General features: G+C 34.2%; 1 protein-coding gene across 1 annotated transcript; it reads right to left on the reverse strand.

The window, feature by feature from the left end:
• Positions 1-15620: 15620 nt before the first annotated feature.
• Positions 15621-26024, reverse strand: LOC111396304 (zinc finger protein BRUTUS-like). Its single transcript, XM_023022701.1, has 14 exons — positions 25611-26024; positions 22579-22788; positions 21203-21397; positions 20753-21120; positions 20110-20332; positions 19702-19870; positions 18374-19588; positions 18068-18239; positions 17754-17975; positions 17534-17671; positions 16632-16866; positions 16473-16532; positions 16074-16145; positions 15621-15985 (listed from the first exon to the last, which is right to left on the reverse strand). The coding sequence occupies exons 1-14, from the start codon at positions 25902-25904 to the stop codon at positions 15854-15856; spliced, it is 3705 nt and encodes a 1234-aa protein (XP_022878469.1). The 5' UTR covers positions 25905-26024; the 3' UTR covers positions 15621-15853.
• Positions 26025-26467: the final 443 nt, after the last annotated feature.

Raw genomic sequence — 26467 nt, forward strand, 5'->3', positions numbered from 1 at the left:
GGGTATTTCGTAAAATAAAACCATTCAAGTCAATGTAATTAAATTACTGGAACCAAACTCAAACCTTAATCGTTGATTCTAGTTCGGGTTTGATTATACCATATCTATTAGACCTGACCCAATCAAGGTACTGGGTCATCGAGTTACTGGTCGGACCGGTGGATCATTACTTAAAAATAATTTAATTGTTTTTAAAGTATAATTTTATATTTTGTTTGAGACAAATAAAAATTTCAAATTCCTTGTCAGTTGTCACTAATTATTTTTATACATTTAAAACATTTTGATTTTATAATTTTATATATAATATTAAAAAGTATATTTTCCCTTTTTTTAGTTATTGACCAAAAATTTATGTGTATTATCTATTAAATTTATCATAGTTAAAATTAATTTTTTTTCAAATAAAATAATTATTTGATATTACAAAATGAATGAAAATTTGGACTAATTTTTTAAAGATATTTCTAGAAGATAGCAAATTATTTATAGGTTAGATATAGATTTTATTACACAAAAGACAACAGAGTGTTGGATGCTCTAATGGTAAGTTCATGCTTTATTTAGCCACAGATCAAGTGTTCAAATCTTTGGCCCTTAATATTTCAATGGAAATTTTTTTAAAAATTTGGATCAATCGGGTCGCTCCGTCCCAACAATTAAATAAAACGATCTAATTGACCCGGTCAAATCCGATTTTTGACTGGGCCACTTGTATTTGCATAAGAGGAAATTACATCATTCCAGAGTTTTCAAGTTCACCGTTCATAAATCATGGGCTCAACTTTTCTAATCAAATATTCGGTATAACCCTAACCCTAAAATTGAAATTCATTTTACTCCATCCTTCATTTTTTCTCTCTGGTTCACAAGCCTATATTTAAAATAAATAAATAAATAAAATACAAAAAAATATATGTTTTAAAGACAGCGTGCTGTTGCCTAAAATAGGCAGCAAGTTGCTGCCCAGTTCGACTTGGAAAGACCGAAGCCGAAAGTAAGGGTCGAGCCTAATTTTTTTGGCTCGTGTCTCAAATTTCGACTCGATTCGTTGACATCTCTAGTTTTGAGTATGAAAAGAGTTTAGGAATAAAGGAAGCAACTACTACTGTAGGAGGAGTGCATATCATGCATAGCGATTAGCAAGTAGGATAGAAAAACTCTTAATTTCGTGTTTTTCTAATATGCATAGGTGTCGAGCTTATCGGTCCAGATATTTCAATATCCAAAACTATTCATTATAGTTTGGGTATTTCGTAAAATAAAACCATTCAAGTCAATGTAATTAAATTACTGGAACCAAACTCAAACCTTAATCGTTGATTCTAGTTCGGGTTTGATTATACCATATCTATTAGACCTGACCCAATCAAGGTACTGGGTCATCGAGTTACTGGTCGGACCGGTGGATCATTACTTAAAAATAATTTAATTGTTTTTAAAGTATAATTTTATATTTTGTTTGAGACAAATAAAAATTTCAAATTCCTTGTCAGTTGTCACTAATTATTTTTATACATTTAAAACATTTTGATTTTATAATTTTATATATAATATTAAAAAGTATATTTTCCCTTTTTTTAGTTATTGACCAAAAATTTATGTGTATTATCTATTAAATTTATCATAGTTAAAATTAATTTTTTTTCAAATAAAATAATTATTTGATATTACAAAATGAATGAAAATTTGGACTAATTTTTTAAAGATATTTCTAGAAGATAGCAAATTATTTATAGGTTAGATATAGATTTTATTACACAAAAGACAACAGAGTGTTGGATGCTCTAATGGTAAGTTCATGCTTTATTTAGCCACAGATCAAGTGTTCAAATCTTTGGCCCTTAATATTTTAATGGAAATTTTTTTAAAAATTTGGATCAATCGGGTCGCTCCGTCCCAACAATTAAATAAAACGATCTAATTGACCCGGTCAAATCCGATTTTTGACTGGGCCACTTGTATTTGCATAAGAGGAAATTACATCATTCCAGAGTTTTCAAGTTCACCGTTCATAAATCATGGGCTCAACTTTTCTAATCAAATATTCGGTATAACCCTAACCCTAAAATTGAAATTCATTTTACTCCATCCTTCATTTTTTCTCTCTCCCTCTCGTCTTTCGCTTACTCTCTCTCTATCCATCCCATCTCTCTATCCTCTTCATCACACGAGCAGCCACCGTTGCCAGAGACCACAGCATCATAACGATAACCTCTTCCAAACATGTGAGCGTCGTTGCATAGTGACTTGCAACGCCGTCATCGCTGCAGATACCGTGAAGAGCGGTGATGATTGCCGTCACTCGAAGCAGATGTGACGTACAATCGGACCTCAACATGGTCGTCGATTGGTTGTCTAAGCGGATAGAAAAACTCTTAATTTCGTGTTTTTCTAATATGCATAGGTGTCGAGCTTATCGGTCCAGATATTTCAATATCCAAAACTATTCATTATAGTTTGGGTATTTCGTAAAATAAAACCATTCAAGTCAATGTAATTAAATTACTGGAACCAAACTCAAACCTTAATCGTTGATTCTAGTTGTGATTTTAAGGTTTTGTTGGTTGTATTTTCAGATCTTGGTCGTGGTTGTGGTGGTGATGTTGGTAGTAGGATCTGATTGCTGGTGGTTTTGGGGGGATGTGGTTGTAATGTTGGTTGTTGTGGTGGTCGCGGAAGTGGTGGCAGTGGGACACCGTAGGATAGGAATGTTTGTTGTTAGTGGTTGTGGTAGTGGTGCAGTGATAGTGGTGTTTCTAGTTAGTGGTACTGTGGATATAATGGTGTTGGTGAGGTTGGGAGGTGGTGTATTGTTAGATGTGTTTGGAGGTATTTTTTGGCTATCCCGGTGGTCTTGGTGGCTGCAATAGTTTCTGATGGTGGTTGTGTTGTTGGTGTTGGTGGTGGTGTTGTGGTGGTGGAGGATATGGTGGTGGTGTCGGGATCGAATGTTGGATGTCTGTGACCAACTATATGGTTACGTCTGTGATTATGACCGTAAACTGTGACATTAAAATTCAATCCTTTGTCATTAAAAAGTAATTCGTGACCATCAAATTTGAAAATATGTGGCATATGACCTATAATTTTTTTGAATTTGTGACCAATGATGTGAGCTATGACCTACAAATTTTTTTTAATGGAAATTTTTTTAAAAATTTGGATCAATCGGGTCGCTCCGTCCCAACAATTAAATAAAACGATCTAATTGACCCGGTCAAATCCGATTTTTGACTGGGCCACTTGTATTTGCATAAGAGGAAATTACATCATCCCAGAGTTTTCAAGTTCACTGTTCATAAATCATGGGCTCAACTTTTCTAATCAAATATTCGGTATAACCCTAACCCTAAAATTGAAATTCATTTTACTCCATCCTTCATTTTTTCTCTCTCCCTCTCGTCTTTCGCTTACTCTCTCTCTATCCATCCCATCTCTCTATCCTCTTCATCACACGAGCAGCCACCGTCGCCAGAGACCACAGCATCATAACGATAACCTCTTCCAAACATGTGAGCGTTGTTGCATAGTGACTTGCAACGCCGTCATCGCTGCAGATACCGTGAAGAGCGGTGATGATTGCCGTCACTCGAAGCAGATGTGACACACCAACACCAACACCGACACAAACAAAATCGCCACCACTAGATCAAATCAAATGCCAACAAAAATAAGGACAACGACAACCACCTCCGACGTCAAAAACCACCTAGACTTCCACCACCAAACACACCAACAATAACCAAGCCACAACCTCACCAAACAAACACCTTACAAACGATCAAATTCGTAAACATCATACATTAGTCCATCAAGAATTGATTCCCAAAACACAGCTCCCATCTCAAATCTAAATCACTATCAATCCCAAACCAACCCAAAATAATAGTGCACGTGGGGAATGTACGTCGGAAGAGGTAGTGTTGATGGTATCGAGTGCAAGTGTTATGCCCTAAATCCAATCGATTTTGGTTGTAAACGCTTTTAATATGTTTAATGCATTTAATTTTGGCGAGATCTATTATTTATTTAAATTAATTTTGTGATAAATAAAATGATAGTGGTGTTTCTAGTTAGTGGTACTGTGGATATAATGGTGTTGGTGAGGTTGGGAGGTGGTGTATTGTTAGATGTGTTTGGAGGTATTTTTTGGCTATCCCGGTGGTCTTGGTGGCTGCAATAGTTTTTGATGGTGGTTGTGTTGTTGGTGTTGGTGGTGGTGTTGTGGTGGTGGAGGATATGGTGGTGGTGTCGGGATCGAATGTTGGATGTCTGTGACCAACTATATGGTTACGTCTGTGATTATGACCGTAAACTGTGACATTAAAATTCAATCCTTTGTCATTAAAAAGTAATTCGTGACCATCAAATTTGAAAATATGTGGCATATGACCTATAATTTTTTTGAATTTGTGACCAATGATGTGAGCTATGACCTACAAATTTTTTTATTTGTGACAAATGAAATAATCTGTGACCCACAAAATTTTTGATTTGTGACCTTTAAATAATCCGTAACAAATTAATTCGATGATATGTGACCAATAATTATGAATTGTGGTCATCAATTATGTAACTGTGACTTTATTATATTTAATTAATAAATATTTTTCAATTAATTATACAGAAACTTGAATTTTGAATTTTTGAACTTTATACCAAATTTGTAAATTGATGTAAACAATACCCCTGAGTTGTGATTTTTTCTCTTTGCATAATATGATATTGCCCCGGCCTTGGGCTCAGCCCAAGGTCCGATCACTGGTTTACGGGGCTGGACAAATTTTAGTAACAATGAATTATACCCATAACATTGTCTAATAAACATTGGGAAAATTTCGTAACACGTGTATTATTTACACCAATTCAAAAGTCAAGTAAATAGTTTGAAAATTTAAAATTCAAGTATATATTTAATTAATTAAATATAATAAAGTCACATTGAATTAATGGTCACAGATATACAATTATATGTCACAATTTATTTATTGATAACATATTATCAAATTAATTAGTCACAGATTATTTCGATGTCAAAAATAAAATTTTTTATAGGTCACAATAAAAATTTAGGGGTCACGGATTATTTCAAAAACAAATTAATTAGTCATAGATTATCAAAATTTTAGGTTGTAATTAATTGTTGGTCACAGATAACTAAATAGTTGGTCACATACCACCATTATCGTTGTTGCCGCCACAACACCACCACCAACACCAACACCAACACCGACACAAACAAAATCGCCACCACTAGATCAAATCAAATGCCAACAAAAATAAGGACAACGACAACCACCTCCGACGTCAAAAACCCACCTAGACTTCCACCACCAAACACACCAACAATAACCAAGCCACAACCTCACCAAACAAACACCTTACAAACGATCAAATTCGTAAACATCATACATTAGTCCATCAAGAATTGATTCCCAAAACACAGCTCCCATCTCAAATCTAAATCACTATCAATCCCAAACCAACCCAAAATAATAGTGCACGTGGGGAATGTACGTCGGAAGAGGTAGTGTTGATGGTATCGAGTGCAAGTGTTATGCCCTAAATCCAATCGATTTTGGTTGTAAACGCTTTTAATATGTTTAATGCATTTAATTTTGGCGAGATCTATTATTTATTTAAATTAATTTTGTGATAAATAATATTAAATAATAGAATCCGAAGATTCAAGTTTAAGTGATTTGTTAATCACAAGGAGTTGTGATTGTGAAATACAAATTACATATAATTGGTCTTGAATAAACCGTGGTCGTAAGTAATAACGAGATACAGATATCGTTAATACAGTTAGACCATCACGTGTGACATTTCTTACTTGTGAATTAAGTAGTTGATCTCACGAGCTAAAGTGTGGTGACACTTAAAAGAATACGTGGATGTTTTGTTATAAAACAAAACATTGGAGACCCACTAAGAGATTCCATATGGATAACTATCTAAGTGTCAGTGGTTAATCTCTAACGTTCGGTAGTGAAATTGGTCATACAACTTGAGGTCATCATAGTGCCTTGTATGAGGACAGTCATACTTTGACGGTGTTGGATGTTACTCTACCAAGGGCCGCTAATACAACATTGTTCGGGTATGTTATGAATTGTATGAAGGTTGTGAATGATCAATAGAGGATTTGTCACACTTAGATAGTAAGAGATTATGATCTGTATTTCATTCAATTAAGTCGATAACACAATCTTTGGCCAAAGTGTACTCATAAGTCAAAAAAGAGTTTTCGACTTATATTGATTTAATAGTGGAGTGAAAGATATAATTGATAATCGAGATTGACACACTTCCATATCTCGTAATTGATCAGATCATATTGCGAAGGGATTATAATTTCACGGTAAACGAACGAGTTTGGTTTTGTCATACCACGTGACATTTTCCGTTACATGTATTGCCCTGATACATTACTAGATGTCAATCTAGGACGTCGAGTGTGAATTGTTGATAAATTGAAAGGGCTTTTTAATTTATCAATTTTGATTAGATCAAAATAATATTTCACGTCGTTAGGCATCATGATCGGGAACCTGATGAGTCGCACACAAAAAGAGAATTAAAAGATTGTAATTTATCAATTAATTAATTTAACAAGCATTGGATAAATTAATTAATTGAGTTTCATATTTATAGGCCTGAATTAATTAATTGGATTAATTAGTTCACGGACTGAATTTAATTAAAGAGGTTAATTAAATATTGGACTGAATCAGGCCAAATCCGTTTGGGCTCATATAAATATGACTAGGGTTTTCAAATTTAGTAGAGAATTCATTATTCTTGCTAGCACAAGAAGAAACCTGAATCTGTACTCTTATTCTCTGTATGGATCACCATTGGAAACTGGACAATCGGACAACTGTGGGAGACAGATCCAAGTTGTTGAAATAAAGATATGACAAAGGAGCTAGCACATCTTATAAAAGGTACATCTTTATCGCAATTTCTATCTAAACACAAAGACGATTTTTGATGAAAATCAAAATTTGTTTTAATTTTCTGCTGCGCATGTTAAGTAGATTCCCAACATAAAGATCTACACAAAGTATCATTGATTGATCTGTCATTCATTTCTACAAGGATCTCACTATACTAGACACATCCAAAGTTAGTTCGAATTTGATTCCTATTTCATATCACACAGAGAAACCACTGTCACTATTGTACTACACAGTTGTTGAATTTTCTCACCAGAAACTTTTGGCTCCTCCTCACCTACCTTGTTTTCACACAATTAATACCCCCACTTAGACCTTAACAATCCAACACACACAGAGAGAGACCTATTATAAGTATCACTCTCATTCTTAAACTCACCTCCAAAATACTTGCATTCAACTCACTAGAGTTTAAAGACTTCAAAATCATGAAGAAATTCTTCTTTCCAGCTCTTCTTCTTGTAGCTCTTGTAGCGCAACTTGGAATGTGTGAGTGGAATTAACCAAATGGTCAGTAATGCAATATTTAAATATTTTGACTATTTTATGTGGGAAAAATGAGAAAAATATTCCAAACCTGTCATTATAACTAAAACATCCCAAAATAATTCGATTAATTAATCAAGATGTCATTATAAAACATTAATTTCACACTTTTAGTGATCTAATTATCAGAATCCTATGCAATGTGCTTACATTTTCCTTTCTTTTTTCTTCTCGAGTTGTGTCATTTAGCAGCTTGACAATAACTAATACTCTCTTTAAATAAATTCTTTTTTTTCTCCTGCTAGATTCAATTGATACATTCAAGGTGTTTATAAAAATGAGAATGTGAAAAGTGATATTTTCTTACTTTTATCTAAAAAAGTCGTAGTATCTCATTGGAGCAATTAACTAGATATATATGTGTGTGATTTTGGACATTTAAATATACAAATTCAAACATTGTTTTAATTTTCAGATCCGACGGCCGAGGTGGAAACACCTCGGCACCCTGTTTTTTGGCCTGGACAATCAGCATTTTCGTTTATGAATTTAAAGTTAATCCTTCAGGCTTTTGAATAGCACACTTGAAATATAGGGTTTTTGGTAATTTTCTCATGAAAAGTAAATTTATTTTGGACTTTTCAAATACAAAATATTATGAGTAACCTCACTTGATGTCACACATATGCGTATTGAATTTGATTTTTTCAATCTAGTTGTTATAGAAGATGATACCTGATCACTACATTGTAATCTTTTTGTCAATGTAATTTTTCATTAAAGGCTCTGTTTGAGCCCCATTAATTTTTAAAAAAAATGTATTATAGAATAGTGATTGATGGAGAATGTATAGTTAAAAAATAAAGAAATTTTTTTGATTTGCTTGTAATATTATTTTCATGAAGAATATGTGATTAAAAATTAGTACTGTAGAAAAAATAATGGAAAGAATGTAAAGTAAATGATAATAAACAGGGACAAAATTTCTTCAATGACAAGGTTGTTGTTGATGCTGATAATTTCCTTAGAAAATTGATTTAATATACATAGCATTATTTGTCTTTTGATTTCGTAATGGAAAAGAAGCGCAAAAAGGCATATGAAACTCTAGTGTAAGCACAAGTATCTTGCAAAATAATCTTGAGGGGTAGCTCAGTGGTTAGGCCTTGGATTTGCTCTCAAATGGTCAACAGTTCGAGTTCTCTCAAAGCCACTGAAATGAGTACCCGACTATAAACTTCATGGCCTCGTGGAATTAGTCGAGGTGTGCCTAAGTTGGTCCAAATACCCATGGTTATTAAAAAAAATCTTGCAAAAGAATTGTCGGGTGCCGATGACATAATGCTATTAAAGTTTAGAATATTGATTGATGAATATGATTTATGAAGATATCCTTTAGAATAAGTTTGAATTTTCATACTCATGTAACTTATTACAAATTAGTCAACATCTATCCATTATGTTTATAAAGTCATTCACAATAAAATTTCATTTATGTTCGTTTTGAGATGAAACGGACTCAATGGATACTTTGGTTGCTACGTAAAGAAGAAGGGCATGGTATCTATTCAACAGGTTTAATGTACACAATATGATGCATAAATGAAATGAATGTTTAACTATCTTCTTCCAACTATACAAAATATATTTAAATCTTGGAGGATGATGCCCATTGTAACGAGTTGATATACTTGTGTTTATATTACAATGGTTGATTTGTGACACTACACCAGATATTTTTATGATTGTTGCTTAATAAAACAAAACCTCTTGTAATATAGTTGAAGTTGTATAGCACTATAATGAAAATAAAATGGTATTCTACCTACAATTTATCCGTAACCTACTAAATAGTTTATCACATACAACTTATATGAAATATGGAATCTACTTAAAGCGACAAACATATTTCTGACCATGATATACGAATAACACTATAATTCATATAAGTCTATAAATAGCATTAAAGTTTTGCTGCCAAAAAATACATCACCGTCTGACATTTCGTTCATTCGTTCAACACTAACATGGCAATTATTGAACCCATGAGAAATGGGTGATTTGGAATACCAATTATTGGCGAATCTTTAGTACTTGTTACAAAGCGCATAGTCTTACGCCAACTAGGTAAAGTCATCATTAAACTAAATATACTGGATTATAGATTGATGACTTCCAAATCTGTGTGCTAAACCTTCCTTGAATTGTAATGATGTACTACTTTGAATGGGGTTTTATATTCTTGAACAAATAATGCGATTACCAACAACAATGAATGATAAAGATTATTTCTTGAAATAGAGTTTATGGATTGAATTAAACTACTATGACAGGGCCAAAAAAAGGTATTATCACCCCTTGATAAGTGTACCCTGGACTGAAACCCTGTTGGCAATCCCAGTTGTTGTAGCAGCTTTGTTATGGATTTCATGATACGGGTGTTGAAGGTGAGTGATTTGTGGCATGATTTGGGACTTTTTGGATTGTACGATTTGGAAATTTTTTATTTTGTTTGAACATCATTCCATGTGATTTGGATTTTCTAAGATTAGGGCTGAAATTGGGGATTTTAGTCAGGTATTATGAAATTTACTAAGGGTTGTTTGTCGGAGTAATATATGCTGCCAATATAAACAATTTAACGTGCATTTGTAGTTTTTTTTTTTTCGTTTCACTATTTCCTACATATATAAAAGAGCAAAAGATTGGCTGGACGCATGTTTCAATTTCCTATCGTCTTCCTTTTTTTCCTTCCCCTTTCGTTCTTCCATTACTTCACGCAACCGCTCAAATATCTCCTCATCCCACTCCACAATCTCATATCCCATACCTCCAAAATCTGATGAAATCCTAACCCAAAAGCTTATTTACGCATGGCCATATCTCAATTCAATCCAATTTTGTCCAAAATTAATTGACCCAAAAACTTCTTCATCACAGATTGTTTATACATTTGAAGACGAGCAGCTCCATGGTCACATATCATCAGCAAACATTTTAAATCAGAATCTCTGTAATTTTTATATAAGTATATATTTATTCTACTTTCAAATAACCATTTGTTTTCTATTTTTTTGAATTCTACTTTTCAAATTTTCTCTTTGAATTAATCATCATTAAATAGTGGTTACGTGCACGAAGGAAATAGCTTATCTTCGAGTTTAATTTAAATAACAAGAAAAAAAAATTTGCACGAAGCTTTTCAATTTTTTCTCTTTGAGTTAATCATCAGTAAATATCAGTAAAGAGTGGTTGCATGCATGGCTTATCTTCAAGTTTAATTTAAATAACAAGAAAAATAAAATAAAATAATAATTATGGCTCCATTCGAGTTTAAAAAAAAAATAAAAAAATCAGATATGGTCCGTGCTCTGTGCACGGAGCATTTGCTCCATGCATGCCCGGAGCATATTGCTCCATTCATTTTAAATCTTTTTTTGCATTGCATTATATCTTTTTCTTTCGTTGTCGTCATTTTCTCATTTTCTCTGCCTAACATTTTTCTGTAAACTCTCTCAGGACATCATAAACAATATTATCAATTGGCCGCGTCATTTGCCGACTTCAAGGTAATGTGATTGATTAAATTTACTAGGTGTAGTCTTGAGCTCATACAACCCATTCCTTTCTTCGATTCTTAAGTCAAAGTTAAGGATTTAATAATTCGGATTTGGATCGAAAAGTATTCATTTCTTTTTTCTAACAGTTGTTAATCTGTACCATTTAGTTAATAAGCTCGTTTGTGTGTAATGGTGAATTGAAATAGTTTAATATTTAGTTTTAATTTCATTTCTTTTTTCTGACAGTTGTTAATCTTAATAATTCCATTAGTATTCCTCATTTCTCTTTTGACGGTGAATTGAAATAGTTTGATTTTTTGTTTTAATTGATATTACTTGCATGTCAAACTGATTTTGATAGTATGAACTAGGGAGTAAAGTAATATCAATTACAGTTCTGCTATTTTAATTAATTATATCAATTAAGTCTGGTGTTCACTATCTACATTAATTTGAAAATAATTTGAAGATGAGATGTTATTTTAATTAATGCTTATGATATTGAAGGCAAAACAAAAAATAAAGAAGATATAAGAAGACGTCTTGGGCTTTCTTCCGATGATATCAGGCAGCCATTGGTAAGTCTGATTAGCTTCTATGCTTTACTCCAACCATAATGGAAGGATAATAAATTGCAATCATTGCTACAAATTGCTCAATGAAGAGGTAAATTCTTAGAGTTGACAGCCTAATATTGTGGATTTTGAATTTGATTTAACATGTGTATAAATATTGCCCATTTTGTAGTTTTTTTTGTTTTTGTTTTTATTATTATTATTATTTATTAGTTTTTTTTTGCATTTTTTATTCATTTCATACTTCCTGTGTTTCATTTTTCTTCTTATGTTCCAGTGCCTTAGTTTTTTGGTGAAATTTTAACTTTTTTTCAATTTTTTTTATTATAGTTTGCTTTTGATTTTGTTGGGGTTTATACATAATTCTAAAAGTTTTAGTTATTTCTTGCGCTGGAGCATTTTTCTATTTTGCGTGTATGAATTTCAACTTATTCTGGGTGTTTTATTCTCAAATTGAATTGATTATGTGAGTTCTTCTTTTGATGGCATGTTTTTCCTTTGTGTTGTTTTATTTTATTTGGTTGTGTGTTTTTTTTATAAAAGGTATAATAGCTAAAATAATTGCTTGTTGCTCAATCTCATCGTTCGAAGATCTGAGGACAATTCCATGTGTGCAAATTATTTTTTAAAATTATTCTTCTTATGAAATTAAAGTAATCTAATTCAATTTTGTTTGTAGGATTTTACGAAGATATTTTAATTCGATATTGGAGGTGATATGATTAAAGGTATATGTTGTAGTTCATTAAGTACCTTTATTAAGTGATATATGTGATATTTTAGATGAGTTCTTTTTCATTTTAATTAGTTCATTGTCTTGACAAGATCGTAAAATTGTGATATTTCGTTAGTTCATGTAAATAAATCATGATTGTCATAGTGAGGAATGATTAAGATAGAAAAAGATGAATTGTTATAGTTATTATTTATACTTCCCATCTGAACTTAGTTCCAATGTGGATTACTTTCGTCAGGGAAATTTTCATATCTTTGTACTGAATTTATATCTGGAAGCACTAAAAAATCATTGACATGTAATTTTTCATAATATATTCTTTTAACTTATAGCCGGACAATTAATCCTATATGTAAATGTAGGTACATTGATCATGATAAACTGGTGTAGAGTTTGTCATGTTGTCATCAAATCCAAATATCTTTGGTCTCTACACCAAACTTTTGAAAAAAATTCAAGAGGTAAAACTTCAATTATGCAATGAACAAATGTTTGAATTAGTTCTTAGGGTGTGAAGTTGTATTAGAGATGAAATCACAGCTAATGTAACAGGACAATCCTCAACTATTCTATGGAATTACATGGTTGTGTTTTGTAGTAACAATACAATTCATGAGCATTCATTAAAAAAATTAATTAATCTTTCTCAAGAAACACTCGAGAAATTTTTAAAACTTGTCAAATCTGCCTTCCTTTCCAATTCTTGATTTGGAGTTCCAAGCTTTTTCCCAAAATCTTGTGCAATCAAGTTCTTCATTTAGGATTTAACTTGAACGCATGATCGTCCTTATCTCTTCTTGCTTATGTCATTGTTAGATGCCTTTATGTCTCAAGACTTATTCTTCCACAAGAACCTGGTACATTCTCAGTATTAGGAGTTGAAGTCGATTTCCATAGGAATATAAAACTTAATTTGGCCTTGATTATTGTGTTCTTTTTATATATGTTCTTTTGACTTTTCATTTAAATAATATTGCAATTTTACTACTTTGAGCTGGTAAGAAACCATAAATACAATCTAAATTCTGTTATAAACTCAATTTTTTAAAATTTCAGTGATAGATATTATCCCAACAAACTTAACCCTCCCCCCCACCCCCCAATTAATTTTTTAAGAGTCTCATGAATTTGATATACTTGTTCATTTTTCGTAAACTTATACATTCATTGAGGAAGATTCTCAATCTAGAATAGTAGGTCCTGTGATACATGTAAAAAAGGATGTTTGAACGACTAACGACACTCCTGAGTTTCTTCTTTGTGACTTGGTCATATTTGCAAGTTTATAATTTTTGTTGGAACCCAATTTCTTCTCTCGGTTTCAAAACACCAAAAAACACTTAGGTAGCACTCTCAAAGATGTGCAATTCTATTCGATTGATTCAAGAGTTTGGAGTTTTTTTTATTAATGTTCCATTCTTTTATCTCTCTCATAGATTGATTGAACTAAAGTATTCGCTGTGATGCTTCTTGTAAATTGAACAAGCTATTCGTAAGTTTTGTGCTCATTAGCTCCATTTTTGTTCTAATTCATTGATGATGATTTTGATTCTTTATTCAAAGAAATGTTTCAGGTTGGTCAGTACAAGTGTGTGTATAGCACCTATAATGAAATTAGCTTTGGTAATTCTTGTTAAATTAATGCATCTGTTTACATTGCGATAGATGTACATTGGTTTACAACCAAAATAAAAATTGTATTTTCTCTCATAGGATTTATATTTTTGTGATATCTAGCAAACATATCAATAAAATATAAATTGATAATCACTCGGAATAATTGTCAATTTTAAGAACTTATAAATACTTTTCACATTTATGAACGAATTCCTCTAAATTTTATATACACTGAGGACATGTTTGATAGATTACATTTTTCATGGAAAATGAGATTCAAATTCCATTTTCCACCATTTTGGCATGTTTGATAGCCAAAATTTCAACGAAATTGGTTTTCCATGGAACACCTCGCGTGATCTTGTTTTCTTGCTTTTTAAGGAAAACCAATTCTTTTGGTTTTGATGAGAAAGTGTTTTTTCCAGGTTTTTTTTTATTTATTTTTTGGCAATGGAAAACAAATTCTATCCACAATTGTAATAATAATAATAATAAAATAAAAAATCCAAAATTTCAACATTTCTCAGGTGGAAAATTAAACCAATTAAACACATTTAATTGACAATTCTCAGTAAAACAAATTCTAGACAATTCAATTCCCTAGAATTCATTTTCTTTCCACTCAAATTCCATTCTTGCAATCAAACGACCCTTATTTTTCACAATTCACAATTAACACGCACGTTCACCCCACTAGTACTCTAAAAAATGCAGTAAAAAAAGAATAAAAAATGGCATAATGCATTATAAGAATTATTATATTATTAAAGGTATTACATGTAATTTCCTCTAAAGGGAAAGCAAAAACTTTCGTTTCTAGTCAACTTGTTATATTTCATAGTATGCGCATATTTATGCTTCTCTGTACATTGAAAACAATTTTTTTATGATCATTCTTAAGTTGCATATACAAATCCCTTCAATTAACCTTGTAGAAAATGTGTTCCTCCAACTTAAACTACACGAAGGTGATTTTTCTTCTCCCAATCTCCCCAATATTTATTCCAATGAATTTATTTTACTCAGCTAGCTAGCTTCAATTTTCTCGAGAAGAAAGTTAAATTCTTCAATCTTTAATTTTAGAATGAGATGTTTAAGCTCCATTCCCTTGCACATATGGCAACTTTATAAACTTTAACGAGTTGAAATATCTTAATATCTAGGGGGAAAAAGGTCAAAAGTCATTCAAGTAAAATGGGAGCTTCCTAAACCGTAAAAACAATGTTGTGCGAATCACACAAGCATGCACGCTACATCTTAAAGGGTGAAAATTTAGTAGTCTAAAGCATTACTATCTTATGCTCTAAGCCGAATATCATCATAAAATCTCGTGTGACTTTCAAGCTAAATAACGGGTGAAAGGAACATTTTAATGATGCACAACACGTAATCGTACGAGTATTTTACAATTTATTTAAGGTACAAGTTTTTGGATTGTCAATCACTTGTCCCTACGCTTGACAAATTTTGACTATATATAGTAGTGATGTAAAACAACAATTTTGTTGTCATACTGCAATTTCAAGAAGAAAGGAAGAGAGAAGCAATTGGAAAGTATGAATCCCTATGTAATTCTAAATAAATGGATTCACTCAAAAACTGGACAGGTTGCTCCTCGAGTGAGTATTGCAATTAAGGAAGAAATTAGCAAATAAATCAGCAAGCTAGAGCCAAAGGCAACTGAATGGAAACTGGTCTATCTTTTCTATTTAGCAATTTGGAGATCAATTCTATACTATTCCAGACGATGATAACAAAATTTAGGAAAATTTTGGATATTTACTAGATGACAGGAGAGTAAAACATATATAAGATTTGAACTTATTTTTCTTCCTCAACAGTCCCCAGCTATGTATTGTAATCCCAATTAACAAACCAAACAACAATCAATGAACACCGGAGATCAATAGTTAACTATGTCGAACAATTAGGATCGCTGTCAACCTTGATTACTCTGGTATTATAAGACCCACAAATCCCACACTTGTGATACAGCCAATGAAATGGTGAACTTCCCTTCTTGTCACAATCATTGCATAATATGTCCTGGACATACCAAATTAAGTCCCTCAACCACTAGTTTAACATGCAAAAGAGCAGAAAGAAACATTGGTAATGAGAAATAGATGCTTACTTGACAACAAGTCCTATATTCTTCCGGAAGCACCTCAGAAGCCATTAGGGCGTCAAGCATGCCAAAGTAGACCTGGATAGGAGAAGCAGAATACAATCTTCAAGTTAACTCGTTTACATTAGCAGTATATAAAAATAGCAGACACCAGAACATTCCCGTGACCCTTTTGTATCGACTACACCAACCCCTTACCCACAACCCGCAGAAAAGGGAAAAAAGAAAAAGAAAGTTGCTCATCATCCTATTGATCCTAAATGACTAACTGCAGTGCCTCAAAGGAAGAACGAATACAAAGGCATAAAAATACTTTTGATCAGTTTGTTCCCACTTCAATTTCATCAACAATCAGCCTCGTTAAGTTACACAGATAATTCAAAGAAATAAAGAGGATCTACTTACCGACATATCTCCCATAGACTTGCTACATATAGGACAAATGTAGTGCGTGCAAGCATATGCCTGTGAAAATGGAAAATAGAGGTAAATGCCAGCATTGTGTCATATAGTTCACAAACACAGCCCAAGAAGTTAAGCAGAACAGAACAGAACAGACCAGACCTGGAAGCATGCAGAATGCATATAATGGCCACAACGAAGTGCCTTTACAGAAGTACTTGATGTGAACAAAAAATCACAGCATATAGGGCAGTTAGTTTCAAGGCCTTTTTCCCTGCACTTGTGATCCACCAGATTCATTCCCAAGCAATAATTGCATGTCATGCAATGGAAAACATCTACACCAAGTCCCTTTCCAACACGGCATAGATTGCAAAATGGGCAATGATAAACTTCCCTGAAGATCAAATTTAAAGGATAATATGGAAAATGTCAGATCACGAGTTCCAATAGTTCTATCTACTCACATTGTGATCTAATAAAATTACACGAAATGCACGTCTAGTTATATGTGTGTCTATGTACCATGTCTCAAGATATGCATTGAACCGACCGCTGGTTTCATGAACATAAAATTTTAAGGGAATCATTAGAGCAACAGCACAAACCTCCCGAGAAAGGTTGGCCAGGAATGAGAAGGAAGATACAAGCTTCCTAATTACAAACATAATTAACAATGACACACCGTCACTGGCACTCAGAATGACACAGGAAAATATTCAGCATGTTGCAGCAATCTAGACAATAAGTTTACTCCAAAAATTCTTAAAATCTGAACAAAGGAAAGACAAACGATGTATTTCATTTCTTTGAAGCGACGATGTATTTCTTTTCTTTGAAGCGAATGCAGTTAAAATGAAAGCAGATGATCTGTTCCATTTTACAATCATGAATAATGGAAAGTAAACCTCAGTCCATGCTTAATTTGAGGCCCTTAATCATCTAAAGATTTTTCAGTTTCAAATATTGAGATTTTTCAATTCAAATATTGAGATAATTTAAAAGAAAGAAACCAATTGGAGCCACAAGACACTGCCAACAGAACAAATTCAATGAAGGCTGACCTTTCATCATCAAAAAATTTGCAGCTACTGCAATGGTATTTTGCCATCAGAAGCCCATTGCAAGATGGGGTTGTGCACACAGGCCCAACTGGTTGAATTTTTAGGCAATTCATACACATCATCTCAGATGTTGCCTTCCTGTAAATAAAAAATTGAATATCATAGAACAACTTTTTTATTTATAATTTCCATATGATAAAGTCATTTCATGAAATGTCACCTGTCCATAGAATGGTCACTGACTTCATCATGGCAGAATCGGCATGAAAATAACTTCCCACAGCAAGCAGCACGAAGCTTGCAGTTTCTTTTGTAATGCTCACATCCAAACACTTGTTTCTCTGGATCACGAAATGATGGGGAACATCCAAGTAAATCTTCACCATCTTTTGTCTCGTGGGTTCTTGATTGCGAAAACTTCTGCTGAGAAGCTATCCAGCGACTAGATAATAGATGCACCAACCACAGTAAGTAAAAAGCAGGACATTAGTGATAAACTGGGATCTAAAAGATCAAGTTGTAAAAAAGAGGAACCTGGTCATCAGATTTTGAATAAGATAGGCTTTTCTTCTTGGATCAAGAGTTGAATCACGAGAGACCTTTCTTATCTCCAACTCAAGCTCATTTTGGTTCATCCGGAAAATATCTTTCCACCCAGGCTTAAAAGTATAGTCATTTTGGTCCGATGATTCATGTAACTCATATTCTGAACATGGAAAAATTGAAGTTCAAAAAGCAACACCAAACAAATTCTTTAATATGTGTATCTTACTAAAAGTCCAAAACACAGAATTAATAGTGGAAAGTTATAAGGCAGGTTATATTAAGCATTACAAGTACCTTTAGAGATACCATATTCTGATGTGGATGTCTGAGAAGATGCAGATGGAGTCCCTTCCCACCATTCATTAAGCCACTCACTGAACATTGTGTTTTTGGTTGCTTGTTTCCACGTGTCCATCATTTTATTTTGTTCTTCCTGGGTAAGAGCTGAAGTAACCCATGGTAGCATTGACTGAAGCACTTCAGCTCCAGTTGTACCAATTATGCGGCCAACAAGTTTGTCTTGCTCATCCACAGAAAAATGTCTGTCAAACAACGGCCAAAGTTCAACTTCTTCCCGCATGACATGATGATCTAAAGTTACTTTAATGGATTTGCACATGCCCTGTATCTTTGTAGCTAGCTCATTATATTTTCTCAAACTATCAATGCGGTCGGAAGGACTGGAGAGGCTTCCACTTGAATCTCCAGTCAAATTTCTGCTGTTCAAATTTTCATAAAGTCGAGAAAGCTCAGCTAGGGCAGATGAGATATCCTCAAATAATTCCTCTTCCTGCTTGTGGTCTAACGTGTAAGAGTGACTAACATTATGAAGGGTTTCTTTTGCTTCCAAGGCAGGGAATACAATATCATCCTCGGCATTACTGTGGGCTCTATATAAGGCCCATAGAAGACGAAATCTACCACTAAACTGTCTAAGGAAAGTCTCATCGCAATCACTAAGTTTACCAGACTCAGCATCCAGGAATTCTAAATCTTTTCTAATGGCTTTGTGAAATTTGAAAATGTTGTCAATGGGTCTAGTTGCGAGCCCACTGGTACTGGAGTTGATCTCTGTTTCCCAGTTGAAAAGACTGGAGATGAGGGAAGGAGCACTAGGACCAAAAGATAAGGAGCGCAATGACTTCGCTGTGGCAAGGGAACTCATTCCAAGACAATTGCTACTCACTCCTAAACCAGGAACACAACAAGACTGGTTAGCGAGAGATGTTTTCTGTAACTCTATCACCGAAGTATTGCAAGAACTGCTTTCTCCTAGACGAGCTGTGTCTGCAGTTTCAAAATAACTCGACGGTCCACAGGTTAAATTTTCGATAGAGATGCTCGAACATGCACAAGATTGACAAGATCTATTAAAAACCTCACAGGGTTCTGTCAGCGCTCTTGCAGCACAACACCCAATTGCACTAGAGGACAAACAGGTGCCCCTTGGACAACCTTTGCATGCCCAACCAGAGAACAGAGTTACCAATGCACCATCCGATGCCGGAGCTGCATTAGATAACAGAATTAGAAACAGAGCATGTACATCAACCCTTTGGCCATGTTAATAGTAACTGAGAATAAAGTGACAAAATTTAGAAAATGGGAAGCAGAAAGAGAACCTGCCATATGCATGTTGTAAAGAAAAGTCCTAGCTTCCACTTCGCTCAGTGATCCAATCAACCATGGTAAGACACATTCGATCAATCTCAGTGGCATAACACACAAGCTTTGATACAGAAGTTCTCGCTGCCTTTCAGGGCTGAAATGCTTCCGTGCAAGGGGAAGAACCTAGTATTTAGAGTAACCAGTAATTATCTAGATACATTGTGAACTTTAATTGTTAATTTCAGCTTTTGAATGCTACATCTGAAAAATGAATGTTTTGAAGACACAAGTACTAAATGGCGTTGTAACAGAATAGCCCCCAATTACTGGATCTTTGTGCTTGCATTCACATCTTTACGGTTAAAATAACTTCATTAGGGAGCTGAACCTATCAGAAAGAAAGAATCGCCAAAATCTCTTACCTGGATTTCCTCATTGCGAAAATGCTTTTTTACGGTCTCCATTATATGATCAGCTTGTGAGCATAACCTAGAATAAAATTTAGCAGATGAGTTGCCTCCATCATTTTCAATACTTTCTATGAAGCATCTGAACTTGTCAAATTCACTCTCTTCTTCTGCATGCTCTCGGACAAATGACACTTCTGCATCAACTGCTGGGAATATAACTTTGTCCTCAGCAATGCTGCACCAAAAGTGATATAATTTAAGCTCATTTAAGAACAAAAGCAACAGAAGCAGGGCACTTCATTGTGAAACATTAATTTGGAGTGTAAAACTGACCGGGTAAAGTATGTCATAAGGAAAGCACTGATAACAATAATGTTAAGAAATTTATTTTCAGTTTCTCCATTTCACTAGAGCAGTTATTAAGAAGAATAGACTTGATTGCATTTTTGAACTTTTGAGGCACATCTAAACTAGATATCTTGTCCTCATCAGGTAGAAAATTAGAACTTGAAGCAGGCTGCAAAAACATTGCTGATAAAAGATGCTAGGTGCAAGCTACAAACAGTACAATGACATAGTCCAAATCTTTGAACAGCTACTTTTATTCAGAGGAGATCATAATTAAGAAGTGTCACGGCACAAGTATGAAAAATACCTATGGAAGATACAGACTTCGGCAATGAATTGAAGCCTCCTATTAAAGGCAGATAGATCAGAAAAATCTCCAGTTAACTTTATGTTTCTAGCTGCTTCAGCAATTTCACTCAGTTCCTTTTCAATAGCCTTATGCCAATGCAATATATCATCTACTGGATGGTCTAGGGCAGACATCATAACATTACAATCTGACAGCAGCCGATCTCTTTCAGCAGTCCTTGAAGATTCACAAGCACAGTGCCCATTCTCATTTGGAAGAATGAGGCCCCTAGCCAAATAATCTGGAGCACTACCATTTCTGGTATCATCTTCTAAACGTTTACGTTTGCTGTTTTTCTTTACACCATCCATCCAGGTAAATATTATCTTCATTACAGAGAATATAAGTCAGAATAATGTCATAAGTAAGACCTTTATTTTTGTGTTTTTAACACTTGAGGTATCTGACCTGTTGAAGCAGCTTTTCTTCAGGGATTATTTTGTGTAAGCATTTACGCATATCCTGCCGCTCATCAGGTGAAATTGACAACGAAAGCCATGGAAGGAATTCTGCCATCATATTCACAGGAATGCTACACAAAAATTGCCACACCAATGATGCCTGCTCCTCAAATGAGAACTTTTCAATAAGCAATGGGATAACCTGCCATAAAAGCAGATACTTTTCTCAGATAAAACACGAGCACTCACTTTGGAGAAAATATATATGGAAAATTAAAGCCTGGGTTTGAAGTAGTATGCATATTAAATCCCATCAGCTGCCTTTAAGAAAATTACAAACTATGAAGTTTTGCAGCCTTGTTTTCAAAGTATTTCTGCTAACTTGCAAAATTAACATGCTAAAAATACATCAGACAGCATATATATTGCATAAAGTTACACCCCTTTCTGAGCAACAGTGATACCTAGAGTTTCCAAATGACAAAATAAGAATGCAAGTTGTCTCCTTCAAGATTATAAAATTGCGTATAATTATATACACACAGCAGTCATAGGGAGATGTCGCTTTTACGAACACATTCTGCAGTATATGTATTCAATTTCTCACTGTTCTCCTTTTGGTTTTTCCTAGTAAACAAGAACTCAAACATCATGTAGAGAAAAAACAATACAAAGGCTAAGAATCAGCAACAGCGAACCAAGGAGATAAATACTGCAAAGCTCAGGTGCCCAACGTTTGCAGCAACCATTAGAAATCTATAAAGGACAATGTCTAACCCCAAGCGAATCTGAAGCAGGAAATGAGAATTTAGAATTTCGAAGCTAATGAAGGTAAAATCACAGAGTAAAATGGATCATCAGTTTCCAGAGGCAACAGTTCTTTGTCCATATAAGTTGCACCCAGATGATTATACTCCAATGATATTTTGACCCATCACATTAAAATCATCTTCCAAAATATTTTTGCATTAAAACGGCTCCAGCCTAGGAAAATGATCATTGTGTATAAATGTAAAAACATCTTGGTTCATGATCACACAATTTCAACAAATCTGTAACATATAAACCACTAATATAAATTTCTAGTTCAAGACGCCATCCTTCAATAATTAAAGCTACTTATACTAATGTTAGTGAAAAAAAATGAGATTAACAACTCCTAATACCAAGGTCAATGAGACCTGCTACTTCTATCTTAGTAGAGCTCCAGTTATGAGAGTATGTAGGCTATTAATCCTACTGAAGGATGGCCAAGGCAGCATATAAGAAAACTGGGATGCTTTGTTATTACCCACTTAAATCCAATTTAGTACATGGTTTTTTAGATGACCATACCGTAGGTTGCCAAGTGTCTTGATTAAAAAAAAAGGATAAAAATGAAACCTGCTCCTCTTCCTTGGCCATGTGCTGACTGATTGACGTTCGAAGGGCTCCCGTACAGGAGGCCAGCTCTCTCCTGTAGCTCCCTTCATTTTGCATATCAGAGTCCAACCATGTGAATAGCTGATCAAAAAGCACACTTTCTCCCTCATGCTCAAGGGAGTAAGTTCGTGCCACATTCTTTACACGGATATCAAGTGCAGGAAAGATAACCTGCCATCAAGATTGGAAAAAAGACATGATGATTAGTACCTGCTTTACTCATTACTTTACAATGGGGATAGTTGGGGGAACTCATTACATACTCTACATATGCACAAACCTTTCAGAATATTGATACAAGGAAGGGCACATCAGGTCCAAACGCAACTCCTAACCTAACACAGAACTTATTGAGGAAAAATTTAGAGCTGTGGTAATCCTGTCCACCCCCCAAAGCATATGAGTATAACAAATCCATGAAGATCATGTTCCGCTAGCAACCACTTGCAGCATTCTAATTTCTAATGTGTAAGAATCTAAGTCTTGTGCTCAATTAACTTGAGGTCAGTTAAATGAATCCTTTTTCAACAATTTTAATCCAAAACCACAAATACTCAATACACCAATGACATCAGGACTTTTACAACCATATGAAACTATGTTGATTTTGATCTACCTCTCTCTCTTACAGCTTGAGCTAAGAGGATCACAACGCTCTTGTGCATGCAAGTTTTTTTTTTTTTTTTTTTAAACTTTAAGCAAGACGTTTCTCAACCATCTAAGTCATCTCCAAACATGTATCTTAACATCCTCCTTTTCGGGTAATTTCTTTAGTGCACTTAATGAACTAAAATTATCCAGTATCATATAGCATAACTACAAAGTCCTTATCCAAAATTTTTACTTGCGATGTTTCCTTCCTGGTCTCGCCAACTCAAACTAGATTGTCAATGAATAACACAGACTAAGCCAATTCATCTTGTAACCGTTTAACAAGCATCAGATCTATGTTTTTTTGTTTATGGGAGTGTTGGGTATATGAGAATTTTAAAGATGGAAGAAAAATTATCAAGTTATTTTTTTGAACTTCCCTTTTCGTTATATTTCAGGATCAAATTATGTATTCCAATGTAGTTCAGATTAAGTTTTAGTTTTATTGGCAGGAACAGAGATACAAACATCACTTGCGGTTTCTGAACACTGTATGGGGTGACAATGTTGTGGACGGATGGTTGATGAACACATAGCTCAATTCTAAGTTTCGGTTTTAATGGAAACTAGAAGAAATATCATTTGGGATTTTGTAAACTAATAATATGAGTAACAATTTGCTGATGGATGGTCGATGATTTTTCTGGTCATTTTTGCGGGCAGGCAGAGTTTGGTTGTGGGGTGGGGGCATTCTGATGATTGATAAGATAGTAAGACAGCGGCCAGTGACCAGTGACAGTAAGTAGGGTTGTTAAGGAAAGTGTTCTTCCCTCTTGTTTAGATGTCGTCAAGAAAAAAGAGTTAGAAGGCTAATTGAGGAGATGGGAATTTTTTCACTTCTAGTCCCATGACATATATTAAGAAATAAAACAGCATTGATTAACAATACCAAGATGACATATCTTTTCATTAATGCATCTTTAGATTATTTAGCCCCCGTTTGAACCCCAGTTTTCCTAAAACTCATTTTCAATCACACATTCTCCCATTAATAATTTTACATGTAAACCCAAATTTTTTTTTTTCCCAATTTTTTAACCACATATCCCCCCCTCCCACCAAAAAAAAAAAAAAAAAAACACTGGAGCTCAACAGGGGGCTTAGCCTTCTTTTGGCAAATTTGTCAATCAATTTATAAAGAGGTATAGTAGTGGGTCTTACGAAATACGTAGATAATAATGAGTAGTAATTATAAATTAATTATAAATGTGGATTGAAATTAATATTTGACTTTGACTATATTTATAAACCAATTTATAAATTGTATATAAATGGAGAATTATTATGCCTTATTCCATCCACGATCCAAATTAGTCCGGAATTAAAAACACGCTCTGTTCATGTGCGGAAAGCAAGACAACTAAGTAATCTTTCCCAACCAATAGCTAGCCAGCCGAGGGATACGATCTTTTCTCTCCACGTCATCAAATGCAGGATACAGGACAAAGTCACATGTAAACTGTAATCTTTACTTTCCACATCATCAAATGCGGGATACACAACAAAGTCACAGGTAAGACGTAGTCTTTACTCTTCACGTCATCAAATGCAGATACAGGACAAAGTCCAAGTAAAGCAATAATAAAACAAACCCTTAAGTACCAAATTTCACAAATATAGTTAATATTTGGCATGAAACATAAATTTGTGATGTTATCCCACTTAGGAGGAAGTGTAATACATACTACTTATGTCATCCTTAAACATTTTTGTACTACAAATTACTTTCTAAAATATTTAATTCCATAGTGTCCCTCTTTCCTTTAATGTATAAATCAGTTTGTTCAATTGTTCGAGAATAATGCACAACTGAACCAGAATGCAGAGAGATTACATTATCCTATTCGAAGAAGCACGAAAAGTTTGTCTCCCACTCTTCTTTGATTCTCCAAAAAAATGTTATCACAACTACACTAGAGATGAACTGTAGACATATTAAGGGGCAGTAGAAAATTCAGTGACCAACATAACTTGCCATATAACTCCACCTTGCCGATAGCACAAAAAAAGGAATTTAAATAAATGAAAATTCTGAAATGTAATTAACAGACACTTGAAGACGTGGTTAACTAAACTAAGCTGCCTGCAAAACTTCTCGATTGGATCAAATATAATATCATCAAGAAATGAATTAAACCGGTACACAACAACTTTATGACTCAGAATTTCAGCCCAACAACTTAAATCCTTAAATTTCTCAGAAATCTCACCAAATTTTAGATACAATAACAGCTCAATTAAGCTTAATAAAAATCCATTATCTTCCAATTCTAGCACACGAGCATTTATTATACATACAAGCACAGAAATATACAATAATACAGAAAGAGACAGAGGCTTGCCTCATCTTCCGCATTACAGTGGTGCTTGTAAATCGACCGCAAGAAATGGCACTTCTCCATCAATTGCTTTATGTCCCCACCGCTTCTGTTGGTGGCGAGGGCCATGGCGGCACGGTGAAGGCCATCGAGCTCGGCCCGAATTGCCTTGTGAAAATACAAGAAAATCCGAATCGGTGACGAACTCCTCAACCCAGTCGCCGAATGTCCATTCTGATCCACTACCGCTGACAGCCCGGGTCCAGGTCCCGCCGCCATCACCGTTACGCCACAGTTTTGTATCCCCGGCGTCGCCATATATACAACCAAAATAAAATTAAAATAAAAAAATTACCCCTTTTCTTTTTCAGTAAAATCTGGAACTTTGGGATTTTCTCTCTCTAAGAATATGTATTTACATGACAAGAAATAAAAGTGAAATGGGATAGATTTTGTGGTGGTTCCGTGATGGATAAAGAGGCGGCAATTTGTAGTTGGACACGTGGCCCTGAGGTTTGAGTTGGATGACGTGGCAGTAATGGGCCATGTCAGCTTGGGTGCAAGGTTTGTCGAATGCGCAGGGCACGCTAGGGGACTTGGGAGGTACGTGGGGTGAATGAGGGAAGGATACAGGTGAGACAAGCCTTAAAAGATAATAATGACACAAAACGGTCAAACTAGTTACAATTGTATCCATTAAATGAGTAACGGTCAATAATTACTATTGTTTAAATAGTAATGATCAAGTCAAAAGGTTTTTCAAATTAAGGGAAGAAAGATTATAAAGAAATTACAAATATTTTTACGTTAAAATTGATTGATAATATGTGTAGACCAAAATGATCTAGTAAAGTCGATTATCAAGTAGTTTAAGATTAAAT

The sequence above is a fragment of the Olea europaea genome, chromosome 6, assembly GCF_002742605.1.
Source record: "Olea europaea var. sylvestris chromosome 6, O_europaea_v1, whole genome shotgun sequence".
Lineage (NCBI taxonomy): Eukaryota > Viridiplantae > Streptophyta > Magnoliopsida > Lamiales > Oleaceae > Olea > Olea europaea.

Excerpts from the sequence above, each read along its gene's own strand:
- LOC111396304 (XM_023022701.1), bottom strand. The coding sequence starts at position 25,904 with ATGGCGACGCCGGGGATACAAAACTGTGGCGTAACGGTGATGGCGGCG. Across the intron at positions 17,672-17,753 it reads AGTGACCATTCTATGGACAG|GAAGGCAACATCTGAGATGA; the intron begins GTGACATTTCAT and ends TTTTATTTACAG. Across the intron at positions 16,146-16,472 it reads AGTCTATGGGAGATATGTCG|GTCTACTTTGGCATGCTTGA; the intron begins GTAAGTAGATCC and ends TCTCCTATCCAG.